Source organism: Carettochelys insculpta, chromosome 29 (genome assembly GCF_033958435.1).
Source record: "Carettochelys insculpta isolate YL-2023 chromosome 29, ASM3395843v1, whole genome shotgun sequence".
NCBI classification, from domain to species: Eukaryota; Metazoa; Chordata; order Testudines; family Carettochelyidae; genus Carettochelys; species Carettochelys insculpta.
In genome coordinates, this window is record NC_134165.1 from 12,757,834 (window position 1) to 12,773,242 (window position 15,409).

Consider the following 15,409-nt stretch of genomic DNA (forward strand, 5'->3'; position numbering starts at 1 on the left):
CCAAAACACAATTTCCTTATACTCCCATCTCTGCTACAAAGGCTGGTGGAGGCAAAAAGAGAGGAGAAAGGAACGACACTGGAAGAGGGTGGGATCTGTATTAAAATGCAGGGCATAATGCTCAGCCTTGTGTTTTATGGAGTCTCTCAAAGCTAATTTATGAGCGCTTGAAATGTCACATTTCGGGTTAATAGAGCAGGCAGGGTCTGCAGCCAGATACAGCCGGAACAAGAGGGAAGAAAGCATCAGGTTTCTCAAGACCCTGACCCCACCTCCTTCAGCAGCAGATCCCTGGATTTTCGGCATCTATATATATATATATACACACACATAGATCACGCCCCAGCACTTTTGCAGAGAGCAGCCGCCATCAAGCAGCTTTTAGGCTCACTCCCAGGACACCCCATGATGTGGGAGCTCCGATCAGTAGCCTTTACCCGGGCTGTCTTGGCCGAGTTTCTGGCTACACTGCTCTTCATCTTCTTTGGCCTGGGCTCTGCCCTGGGTTGGCCTTCCGCCCCCCCAGACACGCTGCAGATCGCTCTAGCTTTCGGCCTTGCCATTGCCACACTGGTCCAGGCCATGGGGCACATCAGCGGGGCACACATCAACCCGGCAGTGACGGTGGCTTGCTTGGTGGGGTCTCACATCTCCTTTCTCAGAGCCGTCTTCTATGTGGTCGCGCAGCTCATGGGAGCAGTCGCCGGAGCAGCTCTCCTGCATGAACTCACTCCACCGAACATCCGGGGACACCTAGCCATTAACAGGGTAAGGATTCCACCAGCAAGTGGGCTCTTGGGAGGGGAGGGGCAGGAATGGTGGATGTTTAGGGCTTTTAGGGAAACTAAGGCAAGCAAAGCCCAGGTCACATGCAGCTGGGAGCAGAACCCAGGAGTCCTGCCTCTCAGACCTCCTCTCACCGTGCCCTCTCCTCGTGCTGAGAGTAAAACACAGGTGTCCTGATGCTGAGAGCCACATTCCAACTACGAGACCAGGCTGATATGCCCTCCTCATAATGGAAACAGAGCCCAGTAACAGTGTTGCCCATAAGTTGAGTGCATGGATGGCCACCCAGGAGAGATTCAGGTGCTGCCTCACTGATTAGCAGAGCGCCCACACCCACCCAGAGCGGGCTGCATCTGTGGTCTACATCCCCATATGCTTTGGTGCACATAAAATTTATTCCACCCATGGATGGAAAGAATCACAGGGAACTATACCTAGGAGTCCTGGCTGACTGACCCCCTTGTTCTAACCCTACCCCCTTATTCTGTTGGGAATGAACCCAAGTGTCCTGACACCCAGTACTTCCTTCCAACAGTCAGACACCGCTTCCTTCTAGCTGTGAGAATAGAGCCTGGGGGTGCTGACTCCCATTTCCCCCTGTTCTCAGCATTCTCCAGAGCTGCCAATGAGACCAAGCAACAAGTCAAGAAATGCACACCCTATATGCCATTCTGACATAAGAGATGATAGCAGCTCCTAGCCCTGCACGGTAAACCCACCTCTGGCAAGCTTTCTCTACCACCTGTGCAATATCCTTGTACATAGCTGCTGTGGTGTAGGCAGCTTGCCAGTATTTTCAGAAAACTGGTTCCACTCCAGGCAATCTGGCATCAGAGCTGATATGACAGGATTTTTGTTTTAATACAAAGGCTGGTTCACATCAGATAATGCCGCTTAATGCTCTACTTTCAAAGGCTGGTAGCAGATACTGACTTCAGTATCACCTGCCCTGGAAGTTAAAAGAATTTGTAAGTTCGAAGGATTTGACACTGATTTCGTACACTGTGCAGCATCCAGTTGCATGGAGACATTTAGTAGTAGTAGTAGAGAGACCTTGGAGACATTTAAAGCTCTGGCTTACAGGCACAGAGCCGAGAGACCGCGGGAAATGGTAACTGATGAAAAACTAAAGAGATGACCAAAAAGACCCCTAAATGTGTTATTTTTAAACTATTCCAAGACATATAAAGCTGATCTAGGAGTTTGGGCAGTCCAGTGTGTGTCTTTTAATGCTTGCGGTTGGAAATACTGCAGTCCTAGCCAATGTTACCACCGATCTTTTCCGTCCATGCATGCATTTTTCCATCCATGTGCAGCATATTTTTAAGTGCACCGAGGTATGTGCAAATGTGCACCACCAGCAGAAACAAAAAACCTAGCTGTGGGAGCTCTGCTAATCAGCTGGGCAGCATCTGAATCTCTCGTGGAGTAGCTGCACAAACGCTCAGCTTATAGTGAGCACTGCTCCTAGCATGCTCGTTACGTGGGCTCTCCGGTGTTATGGCACCAGCGCAAAAACATTACAATCAGATTGTCTGCTGAAGTAAACTAGACTGACTCCCCCAGAGCAGATTCTCATCCAAATCACAGGACGGGGGGGGCACAGAAAGACTCCAACTATCCAGACATCTGTTGGGAAAATAACACTTGCGGGCACCAATTCTACAATAAGTTCTTCAAGTGTATTGGAGACCACTCTTTTTCCTTTCGGAAGGTGGAGAAAGCCACTAGGTGAGAGGCTGTTCCAGATTTCAGTCTGACAAATAGAGAAGAGCTGGTTGAGAATTTGAAAGTGGAAGGCAGCTTGGGTGAAAGTGATCATGAAATCACTTTCCTGAGGTCCCTTCCAGCCCTAGGATTCTATGAAATGGTAGAATGCACAATTTGAAAAACAGCACAATGAAGATGATGGATTTCAAGAAGGCAGACGTTAGGAAATTCAGGAAGTGGGGACGTGAGGTTCTTTGGGAAGCAAGTGTAAGGGGGAAAAAAGAGTTTGGGAGAGCTGGCAGTTTTTCCAAAGTGCATAAGCAAGGATAGGCAGTATGGCAAGATACTGCCTCAGCTTCACCTGGAGGTTTTCAGTTATCTGAAACTCAAACAGGAAGCCTGCAAAAAGGTCAATTACAAAAGGCTGCATATAAATAAATAACACTAGTATGTAGAGAGAAAATTAGAAATGTCAAGGCATGAAATGAGATTAAACTAGCTCAAGACGTAATAGGTAACAAGCAAACATTTTACAAACACATTGGAAGCAGGAAGAAGACTGGGGATATGGTAGGCCCATTACTCAATGGGTTCGGGGAAGAGAGGACAACAATAAGAATGACCACACTGGGTCAAATCAAAGGTTCCTCTAGCCTGGTATCCTGTCTTCCTACAGTGGCCAATGCAAGATACACCAGAGGGAGTAAACAGACTAGGTAATCAAAGAGATCCATCGCCCTGTCATCCCATTTCCAGCCTCTGACAAACTGGCTAGGGACACCATTCCTACCCACCCCCACTAATAGCCATTGATGGAAGTGTCCTCCATGACTTTTTCTAGTTCTTCTTTGAACCCTGTTCAAGTCCTGGTCTTCACAAAATCCTCTGGCCAGGAGTTCCATAGATGGTGCTGCGTGAAGAAAAACGTTCTTTTGTTTGTTTTAAACCTGCTAGCTATTAGTGTCATTCGGTGACTGCTAGTTCCTGTCTTATGGGAACAAGGAAATAACTTTCCCTTCCTCACTTTCTCCATCCCAGTCAGGTTTTTTTTGACCTCTATCACATCCCCCCTTAGTCTCCTCTTTTCTAAGCTGAAAAGTCTTTAATCTCTCTTCATATGGCACCTGTTCCAAATCATACTCATATCTGAAGAAGTGGGTCTTACCCATCAAAGCTCATTAGCTAATAGATCAATTTCTTAGTCTTTAAGGTGCTACAGGACTGCTTGTGTTTTGTGAAGCTGCAGTCTAACACGGCTCCCTCTCTGAGACAATTTAAGGCCCTTTGACACTGAGATTGACCTCCATTTGCACCAGCTGTGAATTGGGCACAACTATGCTGATTTGGACAAGACATACATGATCTAGTGGTTCAGGCACCACCATCCTGGCCCCTAGGAGACTGAAGTCTAGAACCTAGTTTGTCATAGATGTCCTGTGTGAGATGAGACAAATCACATAGTTGCTGTGCCTCAGTTTCCCCATATGTAAAAAGGCATAATAGCATTTCTCAGCCTTATAGGGGAATTGTGAGGCTAAATACCATAAAGAGTTTGGATAGTATAACAATGTGCTTTTGTAGGGGGTGGGAGTATTCGAGTACCTACACTAGATAGTAGTGTTTTATACAAGTCTTTCAATCATGATTTGAGGACTTCAGTAATTCAGCCAGAGATGAGGGGTCTATCACAGCAGTGGGTGGCAGTGTTCCCTATAAGCTGAGCGCTTGATTGACCACCCAGGAGAGATTCAAAGGCAACCTGACAGGTTAGCCGAGCTCTCCTGGGCACAGCATGTGTTTCTAATGGCGGTGCACATCCACACGTCTTAGTGCACATAACATTTATCCTGCACATGTGGCAGGGTGCTACAGCCTATAGTGCACTGGAGGTCAGCCTAGACAACCATCATGCTTCCTTCTGGCCTACAAGTCTATACAGGTGTAAATGATTTCAAAGGGCAAGGAGAATCAGGCCCTGTGTGTTTAAAGAGATCTAGCAATCCGCATCAAATCCAGGACTGGCTAAAAGGTAACAACCTCCCTCAGCTAGTCCTGAGTGTAAGAACAGTGTGTTATCCCTTTAAATAGTTTGAGAGTCCTGAAGCACTTGCCATGTTTATGTGCTGGAATTAGCTGGTTCAGCAAGGCTGCGCAGTCAGGCTTTGAGCATCTGAGTACAGTTAGCAAAGTACAGTACAAACTGTTATCCAGCTCCCTAATAACTGGCAAGCTTGGTTAACAGGCATCTGCTGGAGCCAGCAGTCTAGCCTGTGCCTGCATAGCAGAGCCAGAAGCCTGAACTTGAGTAATCAGCCACTCCCACTCCCCACGCATGCCCGATCACAAAGCCTGTGCTATACTGGGAGCCCAGCTGTGCCTGTGAAGGTTTCTTTATGTTATTGTTGCTTCACAGTGGGCAGGTCCTCGCTAGACCTTAAAGTCGATCAGAGATATGCAGTTCCAACTGCGGCAATCGCACAGCTGGAGTTCACCTATGATCGACTTACCTGGCCATCCTCACCGAGGGAGGCCCCTTTGACCTCCCTTACTCCTCGCAATATAGAGGGATGCAGGAGTTGAGCGTTGACCCCCTGATAGTTCGATTTCACACGTCCTCACTAGGTGCGCAAAAATCGATCCCCAGAAAATCAACCCTGATCAGGTCGAGCTCCTCAGTACGGTCGAGATGAAGGTCCTAAACGAGGTTCCCCACTCACCAGTCGACACTGGTGAGGGGATCCCGGGAGGAGCACCAGCCACGTGCTTCTGCCCCATTACTCCACACCCCTGCTGGGACCCCAATTAATAACATTACTGGGAGAGATTTAATTTAACAATAATAAGTGATTGTAACTTAGCAATTTATTAAAAACTTATTTTCTATGGTCATTTTTATTTATTTATTTTTTTCCATGAGTTCCCTGCAGTACCTGCTCCCCCCATTGGGAGCCACCGCTCTGGAGCTTGAGCTAAAAGCCAGCTGGCTCTCAGCTAAGGCTGTAGAGGAGAGTTATTCTCTCTCTCTGTAAGTGGTGTAAATGCCACAACATGGGACAGTGAACCACATACGCCTTGGTGGTTCACTGTCCCATGAGACCAAGAAACCAAGCCTCAGTTAACACTTGTGAACTTACAGAATAATGCACCAGTCTACATTTGCACCCAGCCATATGAAAACAGATCAGCCCTTAATCTTCCTGGTAGGCAAAGAGGCAATGGAGTGAGCAGGAAAGAAAAAAAAAAAAGCAAACTGCTGGTGGAATTTCTGGTTCTGTACAAAACATCTAGATTTCAGTATTTAAATCAGCATGTCTTGGGCTCCTGCATTACAGCTGGCCCATAGATAAGCTCTCAGCCAGCCCCTGGGCACCAGTGGCACCAGAAATTGGTCAATTAACCAGCAACCTTCAGTGGTATCACCACTTACATGGGATTAAGGAAATCTGAGCTGCCATTTATATTGCAAAACATATGTAGGAGATGTTATCTCACAGTGGAGTCAGGGTAGGCATGGGGCAATTGCTGAACAGAGCAGTAACACACGTGCTACATGCCTATTGTGCAAGTGTTTGCATAAGAGGAAAAATCGGGATTATCACTGTGAAGAATAAAATTTAATTTCCAGACATTTGAATTTTTCACGTCCTGTCCTATGTCACAAGTGACATGAACTTTGCGGGTCTCATTATACTCCTTGTCTGCACATCTAATGACCAGTTCTCCCTGTAAGCTGAGGGCTTGGGCAGCTGCCCAGGAAAGATTCAAAGGCCAGACAGAGGCAATGCGTGGAAGGTGCACAGGGAGTCACTTGCACCCTCGGTTCGCCTCCCTTCTAGGGAGTGTGGGGTCAGGCCCATCCCTCCCCGAGAGCAGCACAGCCGGAGAACAGCGCAAAGTTCCCAACTTCTGCTGCTCCTGGGATGCACCACTGCTGGGGACGGGAGGGACTGTTCTGCACTCACTGGAAAGGGTGCCGCGCTTGCAGAAGAGAGCAGAGGGCGGAGCAAGGGCGGGGTGTGGATGGAGCATGGGCAAGGCATGAGCTGGGCAGGGGCACATGGCTGGTGCTCCCCTGGAAACCCTGCACCAGGCACCTCTGCCTGCAGGCTTTGCTTCCAGATGTATATACACAGACATGTGCATCCAGCCGCGTGAAAACAGAAATTGTTAGCTTGTGCCCAGCTGACCAAGTCACCCAGATGTCTCTGAATCAGCAACACCCATGTTCATAAGGGATCAGGGCAGGGCGTGTACTTGTTACTGAGAAGCTGCTTTCCTCTCGTTTCAGCTGCACAATGACACGACTCCAGGCCAGGCAGTCACAGTCGAGATCTTTCTCACCTTGCAGCTGGTGCTGTGCATTTTCGCTTCCACCGACGACCGACGGAGCGATAACGTTGGCTCTCCAGCCTTGTCCATCGGCCTGTCTGTTGCTGCTGGTCACTTGCTGGGGGTGCGTCACAATGACCTGGCTCAAGAGCTTTTGCATTTTAGATCCTTTACACATATCCCAGAGTTTCAATAGGCTTGGTGTTCCACAGAGCAGAGGAAGGATGGCCCAGTGTTCGGGGTGCCCAGCTGGGACTCATGAAAGCTGGGTATGATGTCTTACTCTGCCACAGCTTTCCTATATGAGCACGGTCATGTCACCTGGCATATTCACCTCAGTTTCCCCAGTGTAAAATGGGAAGCGGCAGCACTTCAGTGTCCCCTTAGGTGAGCTGTGAGGCTAAGTTGGTTAACAATGTCAAGGTGCTCAGGTACTAGAGTAAAGGTACATCCTTCCTTGCTGGGAGACCAACCTGGTGAGGGTTGATCTTCCAGGGTTCAATTTTGCATGCCTATGTGGGACATGTGAAATCGAACTATCAGGCCTCCATAGTCAACGTGTTAATATCACAAGGAGTAAGGGACGTCGACAGGAGCGTTTCTCCCGTCAACCTCCCTTAGTGAGAACAGCCAGATAAGTTAATCCTACATAAGTCAATTCCAGCTATGCAACTGTTGTACCTGGAGTTGCATATCTAGGATCGAGTTTCAGGTCTAGTGTAAACCTGCCCTAAGAAAAAACCGACAGTGTCTGTACAGTGTCAAGCACAACATGGAGCCATGTATATGACTCCTAAGCACTAAGGTAACACTACAGGTAATCAGTACCTAATGCAGATTGCCCCAGACCCAGAATCCCCAAGCAAGAGATGCAGCAGGAACTGAAATACTGATTCCTCCCCCAGGAATCGCATACCCCTCTGCAAATGGGAGGGATTTTCTGTGGGATCTAGATCAATATCTCCAAGAGTTTGTCTACCTACACAGCAAAGTTATTTAACAATGGCTGCTATTCTAAAATAACTTTGTGAGCATCTACACAGCAAAACTGCTACTTTGAAACAGCGGACGGCTTATTTCAAATTTGGTAAACCTCATTCTACGAGGAATAACACCTATTCTGAAATATTATTTTGGAAAAGGGGCTGTATAGACAGGGAATAGGAGCTGTTTTGAAATATGCTATTCCAGAATAATTTATTCCAAAATAATGCTGCTGCGTAGACAGAAAATACTGGTTGCAAGTGCCTATCTTGTATCTGCTTCTGGGACTCTAATCTGAAATAGGCTCTGTTGTGGGTGGACACACTAATTTTGAAAGAAGTTGTGCTTATTTCAGGGCTTCCCTGTAGTGTGGACATGTTATTCTCGGATAACTGATTTTGTAATAACTCTGGAATAACTGTAGTGTAGACATGCCCCATGTAACACAGGAGGAAACTGATGAGATTTGCCCATTATCGCTGTAACAGACAAGGAAATAACCCTGCATTTCAGCCATAAGACTACACTTTCCATACGAGCTCCTGACAATTCCAGTCCCTGCAGGAGCCAATGAGAGAACTTAGCCAGCAGAGAGGGAGTGGCAGGATACCAGCTCTACGACTGGCTGGTGAACAATCCCAGCTACCTCATGCATCTGATGAAGCGGGTCTTTGCCCACGAAAGCTTATGCTCCAAAATATCTGTTAGTCTATAAGGTGCCACAGGACTTCTTGTTGTTCTCAAATCCCAGCTATAATTTCCCTAGCCTAGAACAAGGCAGCCTGGAGGGATAAAAACATATGCCAAAGAAGAAAGCATGCTAATTACAGGCTGAAAGGGTGTGGTGATTAGTAACAACCCTGCCTCATTTTTCTCCCCTCTCCTCCCCAGATCCACTACACCGGTTGCTCTATGAACCCAGCCAGATCTTTTGCCCCAGCTGTGATAGTAGGAGATTTCAACGCCCATTGGGTAAGAATTAGCTCTTGACATTTTGACAGTAAGACAGGTCATAAATACATTATCCAAACCAGGCTCTGGTGGCCGCCTGGAAGAAAAGATCTCAAGTTTGCTGAACCTATTGCTAAAAACCATAACCTCCTAAATTACCCAACCCCGTGGGCCAACCGCAACAGGAAAATGGTGCATGGTTTGTTCTATGAGAGCTGCTGATAGGCACAAAATCTTCAGAGTTATTATCAAACTCATCTTTCCCGGTTCTAGTTTGAACTTCCATCAGAGGCGCTCAGCATCTGTTTGGACTCCAATATTTGTGTTCAGTGAACCAGAAAAATGGGTTGAGGAAGACACATTTGGGGCTTGTATGAGCAAAATTCTGAGAGTATGATCAACTTTCTGGGTCAGAGATTAAGCAGCGGCCCTCTTGAAAATGTTTCACTGGCATGTTGACCCTGAAATTCAGAACTAGAACCCTGGAACCTATGAAAGCTCTGGATATCATTGGTCAGTCTGAGTTTTGCATAAATCAAACCAAGTTTGGTGACAACCAGAATCTCATTTTACCTAAACCACCAAGGCTTCAGGTGACTAAATAAATAAAGCTGAAGTGACAATACTTTACATTTCTCTGTCGATGAGCTTATGGAACGAACATTCTTTCGAAGCAATGTAGGAAGATGGGTAGTAATCCTAATCCCATTCATCCAGCTGCACAAAGGATGGCTCAGAGAGGGGAAGCACCTGGCTTTAGATCACAGAGCAATTTAATACTTGTATAAAAAAACAGGAAAAGAAAGAAAAAGAAATACTGCCTCCTTGCTTTAACCACTAGACCACATTCCTTCTTAGAGCCAGGAATAGAACTCAGGCATCATGGTCTCCAATCATCTCCCTGATCTAACTACTAGGCCACGTTCCCCTTTAAGGCTGGGAAAAGCATCCAAGAGCCACAATTCCCAATCTTCTACTCTTCCCAGCAAAGCACATTCCCTCCCACAGCTGAGTGCAAACAAAGAGGACAAATGCTCAGTACTGTATTCTAACCTCAAACTGGCCCCACTTTCCAAAGTTTCAGTTTCATCACAGCCCATAAAGCAGGTTTAAGCTAAGCCTGCACTACCGCTTAAGATGACACATGTCACTCCATGGGAATGAATTAGACACTCTTCCTTGCTCCTGAGTGACATAATTTACACCAATTTATGCACCAGTGTGAATAATGCTAGGTCAGTAGGGGTGTGTCTACACAGCAAAGTTATCTTGGAATAATGACTGCTAGTGCAAAATAACTTTGCGAGCGTCCACATGCCAAACCTCTATTTAATGTCAATATAGCGGGAGACATATTTCAAATTCTGTAAACCACATGCTATAAGGAATAGAATCTATTTTAAAAGAGGTGTTTCGGAATAGGGTTGTATAGACAGAAAAGAGGAAGGTTTTTTTAAATAGATTATAGTGCTTCCTGGACCTCTAATCAGGAAAAGACTATGGCGTGTCCAGAAAATCTCTTCCAGAATAGCTTACTCCAAAATAATGCTGCTGTGTAGACATAGCCTAGGACAGCTTCTCTCACCACTCATTGTGAGTAGACTAATTAAATTAACTAGAGAACTCTCTTCTGTTGGTTTGGAACAGCTGCATAAAGAGCTTACAGAGGCCTGAGATTTAGTTTTGCAAAAAGCTCATCGATTTGATCTTTATTCCACAAAACCAGCCACAAAATGACTGAACCACCAGAGCTTGGGAAATAACGGTTCGGACAAAAGGTGCCGTTTTTGGGCACATCTGTGGTCCAAATGCCAGGGGATATCAAGCAGAGTAAATACAGATGTACGTAAGTGTTGCATGGGGATAAGAAGCTTATTCAGATGAAATTCAAGTCTACATGGCTTGAAGATGAGACTCAGATTCACAGAGATTTAGTGTCCATTTCCAGTCCAACTAAAGGTCTCTTCAGGAGCCTCATATCTTCTTTCCCCCCTCCACAGGTCTTCTGGCTGGGGCCGTTGGCTGGTGCAGTGGTGGCCTCCCTGATCTACAATTATATTCTCTTTCCGCATGCTAAGACCCTATCAGAGAGGCTCACCATCTTCAAAGGCTTTGAACCGGAGGAAGACTGGGAAGAGCGTGACAGTCGCCGGAGGCAGTCCATGGAACTGCACTCCCCGCAGACTCTACCGCGAGGCATGACAGAGAAAGTCTAGCTAGGCCCACACAGGCAGCCGCCCACGTTCTTGGCTGGCCGTGTTTGCCGGCATCTGTTTTAAGGACAATCACATGTTCCGACAAGTGACAAATGCACTTTCCTCTCTTTTGCCGAGGAGTAAAGGTGCTGCCATCCACCCAGAAACTTCCCCAATGCACTCTAAAGGGTTTGCTTTTGTTATCGGTTGCGCCTTTCTCCCTGGTCAACTCACTTAACCTGCCTTATGCTCTCTAGCTAAAGCGTGTGATGCCATGAATAATCCATCAACATCCTCTCACCCAAAACAAAACCAGCTCCACCTATAGGACCCCTCATGTCTCCAGCATGGCAGCAGGAGTCAGGATTCCTGAGTCCAAATCTCAGGTTGGCCACCAAACGTTATGTGGTACGTCACTCTTGTTCTCTGTACCTCAGTTTCCTCATCTCAAGCATGAAGATGAATTAGCATTTGCAGAGCACTTTCAAGCACTATATAGTAGCATTATTTTTATTATTGTTGTCATTTAAAGGAGCAGGGAGATGGCTACCTATTCTGGTCCTCTTCCCACTCCATCTCACACAGCTCTCGCTACTATGGGTTCTTGGCCTCAAACTGGAGTTTGGTCCATGTAACGAGCCCCAAGCATCTCATGCACGGCAGATTGTGTGCAGGGATCACCAACCGCACAGACCACAGGAGGCTTTCCTCAGATGTGCAAAAGAAACACTGTTCAACCTACCCACAAAGGGTTTTAAAACTTCATACAGCTGGTTCCTCTAGTCTTCCAGCTCTTGTTTCTACAGAGATATACAGCCCCTTTGTCTGTACTCCCCATGGCCACTTCCAAGCTTGTTCCCTGGACTTTTGCCTCCAAGTTCAATTCACTGTATCCCCAAGCTCCTCCTTATCCCTGTATTAAATTGTCACAGGCATTCTTCTGAGTCCCTTTAGTAGATGCCACACCCCACCCCAGAGGTGGTTGCATTTTTCTGACAGGTAAATGCAGTGATGGCTTAACTCATTCTGTGTCAGGACTAAAAAAATGGCTCCTGGTCCCGAGTCTTTCCTTCCAACCAGAAAAGGGTTTGTTGTTTTAAACTTGTCCTGCCTTTCTGTAGCTTTAACTGAAGTATTATATATAATTCATGAATTTAAAATGTGATCTGAGTTGGCTGAAAACAAATACAGTTTAAATCACCAATTTTCTGCTGTGCAAGTATTTCCTATTGTAGTTACTTCCCAAAGGAAAACTTCTTTCTCAGGAGCTGGCAGAAGAACCCAAGAAACTTATCCAGAACTTCTTAGCAATGAGAGACCATGAATAATAATAATTGTACATATTTATTCAGATTCTTTCATTTTTCACCACTATCAGTTACTCTTTTCTTTTGGCTTTAGACATTTAACTTATTATTCAATCGTGAGGGTGTATAAAGCTAAACTGAAACTGAACGAAGCCATGACAATTAGTTTTTTGTTTTTAAATAGGGGTTGAATAGTTGTTATATTAATTTCAAATAAAGCACCTTAAATTTGCTTGTATCAATAAATTAACAGATATAGTGGCTTTCATCCTAAAGTGCTTTACAACTTGCTACCATGCAAGACAATATTCTGCTGTCCTCACACTGAATAGTAATTTATTCCAAAAGTAAAGGCATTCATAAGCATGAGAACAGATGGTGGAAACAGATCCATAAAGATCACTCACTCACAGGCCTGCCAACAAGGAGGGGGAAAGTTGCACCAGGGTTTGGCAATTCAGAAGGCCCTGGCCACTGAAACCACCACAGCCCCAGTGACCGATGGAGCCCCAGGCCTTTTAAATTATCACAAGAGCACAGCAGTGCTCACTCTGGGCAGCTCTGAAGGCTGCCAGGTGTCTGTGATGTTCCCAGCAGCCCCATTCCATCCACCTAAGACCCCATCCCTTCTGGGAGCATGGAGCTGCACACACCTTGCTGGCTCCCCTGCTCACTCACCACTGAAATACAGCTAGCTCTGGTGTTGAACAGAGCCACCTTTCTACCTCCAGCAACATGCTACAGCTTTTTACTTGTAGATGGTGAGCCTGGACATTTTAACCATTTACAATACCAAATCACAGCCTTCAGCTGAGAACACAAAATAAAAATCATTCCCTTACCAGTACTCCAGAGTTGGTCACGCTTCTTTTACACACTTGAGCCAGATACTGATCTCTGCTCCATCTGTGTGAATATGCAACAAATTCATTAAGCCAAAGCCTCAACCACCATCAACTGGCCTACACCAATCAACGGAGCTGCACTAGCTGACAAGCTGGCCAGTGACTTCAATGGATTTATGTTGATTTACACCAGCTAGCAATCTGGCCCAGAAGAGCTACATCAATTTATACCAGTTGAGAATCCTGATCTACTGACTTCAAAAGAGTTACACTGAATTATACCACCTAGAGGAATACCTTATTGATTTAAATGAAGCCAAACCAATTTATATCAGCTGGGAACTTGTTCCCACCCTTTCCCTAGTATTTAGGTGCCTAAGTCCCTAATGGGAGTTTGGTGCCTAAATACCTGTGAAGATCCAAAGACCAGCCTATTGACTTCACTGGAGCTGCGGCAATTTACACCACCTGAGACTCTGGCTCCTTTGTTGTAAAGGAGCTCTGCTGGTTTACAGGAGCTGAGATCTGCCCTGTCTACACCAGTGGAGTCACTCCAGATTCATCCAAGTGTAAATCAGATCTCATCTGGTATTGCAGGTCTCAGAGTTGCCGGAAGGCAGGGCAGTCCTGAGGTGGGTCCTGGGGCAATCCTCTCCCCAGTCCCTCAGGCACTGGGCCCCAGGGTAACCCCTCATTCCCTCCCCCACCATGCTGCAATCCTGCAGGCCCTACTCCTTCCCCACTCTGACTCCGTCCCACTCCCTGACCAGCCTGACCAGGGATTACCTGGAGCAGTGCATTGTCTGCCCCCAGGACTCACCACACAGGGCTCCGAATTGTCCTCCCAGCCTGCTGAGAACAGGGCTCAGAACTGAGAACAAGGCTGAGGGCAGGAGACCTCCTGCTGCTGCCTGCACCTGCCCCAGGTAACTCTCCCCCATAGGATGGCTGGGGTGGCTGCCGCAGGGCCCTCAAAAGCATGGGGCCTGGGACAGTTGCCCCATCTTTACCTGTCAATGGGATAGCTCTGGCTGAACGAAACCAATGACCAAGCCAAAGAAACCACACTTTTTGGGCAGCTCTTCTTTACAAATCATTTCAAAGGGATCAATAAAAGAGGAAGAGTTGCTGTTTTGTTTTTTTTTCAAATCAGTGCTTAATCCACTCCAGCAGATTGCTGCAGTATCCCACAGGTCAGTGCACTGCTTATAACCAACGCCAGCACCGGCTACTTCAGACATTTATTAGCATTTACAACTGCATGGCTACGTCTACACGTGCAGCCAACATCGAAATAGCTTATTTCGATGTTGCGACATCGAAATAGTCTATTTCGATGAATAACGTCTACACGTCCTCCAGGGCAGGCAACGTCGATGTTCAACTTCGACGTTGCTCAGCCCAACATCGAAATAGGCGCAGCGAGGGAACGTCTACACGTCAAAGTAGCACACATCGAAATAGGGATGCCAGGCACAGCTGCAGACAGGGTCACAGGGCGGACTCAACAGCCAGCCGCTCCCTTAAAGGGCCCCTCCCAGACACAGTTGCACTAAACAACACAAGATACACAGAGCTGACAACTGGTTGCAGACCCTGTGCCTGCAGCATAGATCCCCAGCTGCCGCAGAAGCAGCGAGAAGCCCTGGGCTAAGGGCTGCTGCACACGGTGACCATAGAGCCCCGCAGGGGCTGGAGAGAGAGCATCTCTCAACCCCCCAGCTGATGGCCGCCATGGAGGACCCGGCAATTTCGACGTTGCGGGACGCGGATCGTCTACACGGTCCCTACTTCGACGTTGAACGTCGAAGTAGGGCGCTATTCCTATCTCCTCATGAGGTTAGCGACTTCGACGTCTCGCCGCCTAACGTCGAAGTTAACTTCGAAATAGCGCCCGACGCGTGTAGACGCGACGGGCGCTATTTCGAAGTTGGTGCCGCTACTTCGAAGTAGCGTGCACGTGTAGACACAGCTCATGGCTGTAACATGGGTTATTAACCATTTAGAAGCCATTTGTAATTGGACCCTCAAAGTATGGCTGCCCCAGCAACAAGGAAATGGGAATATCTCACCAAACAACCTGTGTCTCTCCCTGATTTGAGGTTGAATCTTTGAGGTCTGATGGTCCAACCACAGGCCCCTGGCTCCAGTGGACTTGTTCACTCTGTGAAAGACCGGTGCGATGATTGTCCTTTCAGAAATACCCAGCCCCACTGCCTTGACATGGCCCCAAGCCACCCAAATGAATCTTGTCCTTTGAACCCCTGACAACGGCAATCTTGCTGCCAGCATTATGCAATGA

General features: G+C 47.0%; 1 protein-coding gene across 2 annotated transcripts; it reads left to right on the forward strand.

Annotated features, from left to right (window-relative positions):
* The first annotated feature begins 354 nt into the window (after positions 1-354).
* On the forward strand, positions 355-13,101 carry LOC142003312 (aquaporin-2-like). Of its 2 annotated transcripts, XM_074980151.1 has the most exons (4): positions 355-768; positions 6,785-6,949; positions 8,701-8,781; positions 10,761-13,101. In XM_074980151.1, exons 1-4 carry the CDS (start codon positions 406-408, stop codon positions 10,974-10,976), a joined length of 825 nt encoding a protein of 274 aa, XP_074836252.1. In that variant the 5' UTR covers positions 355-405; the 3' UTR covers positions 10,977-13,101. The 2 variants fall into 2 exon arrangements, with proteins under 2 accessions (XP_074836252.1, XP_074836253.1); XM_074980152.1 differs by lacking the exon at positions 8,701-8,781.
* Positions 13,102-15,409: the final 2,308 nt, after the last annotated feature.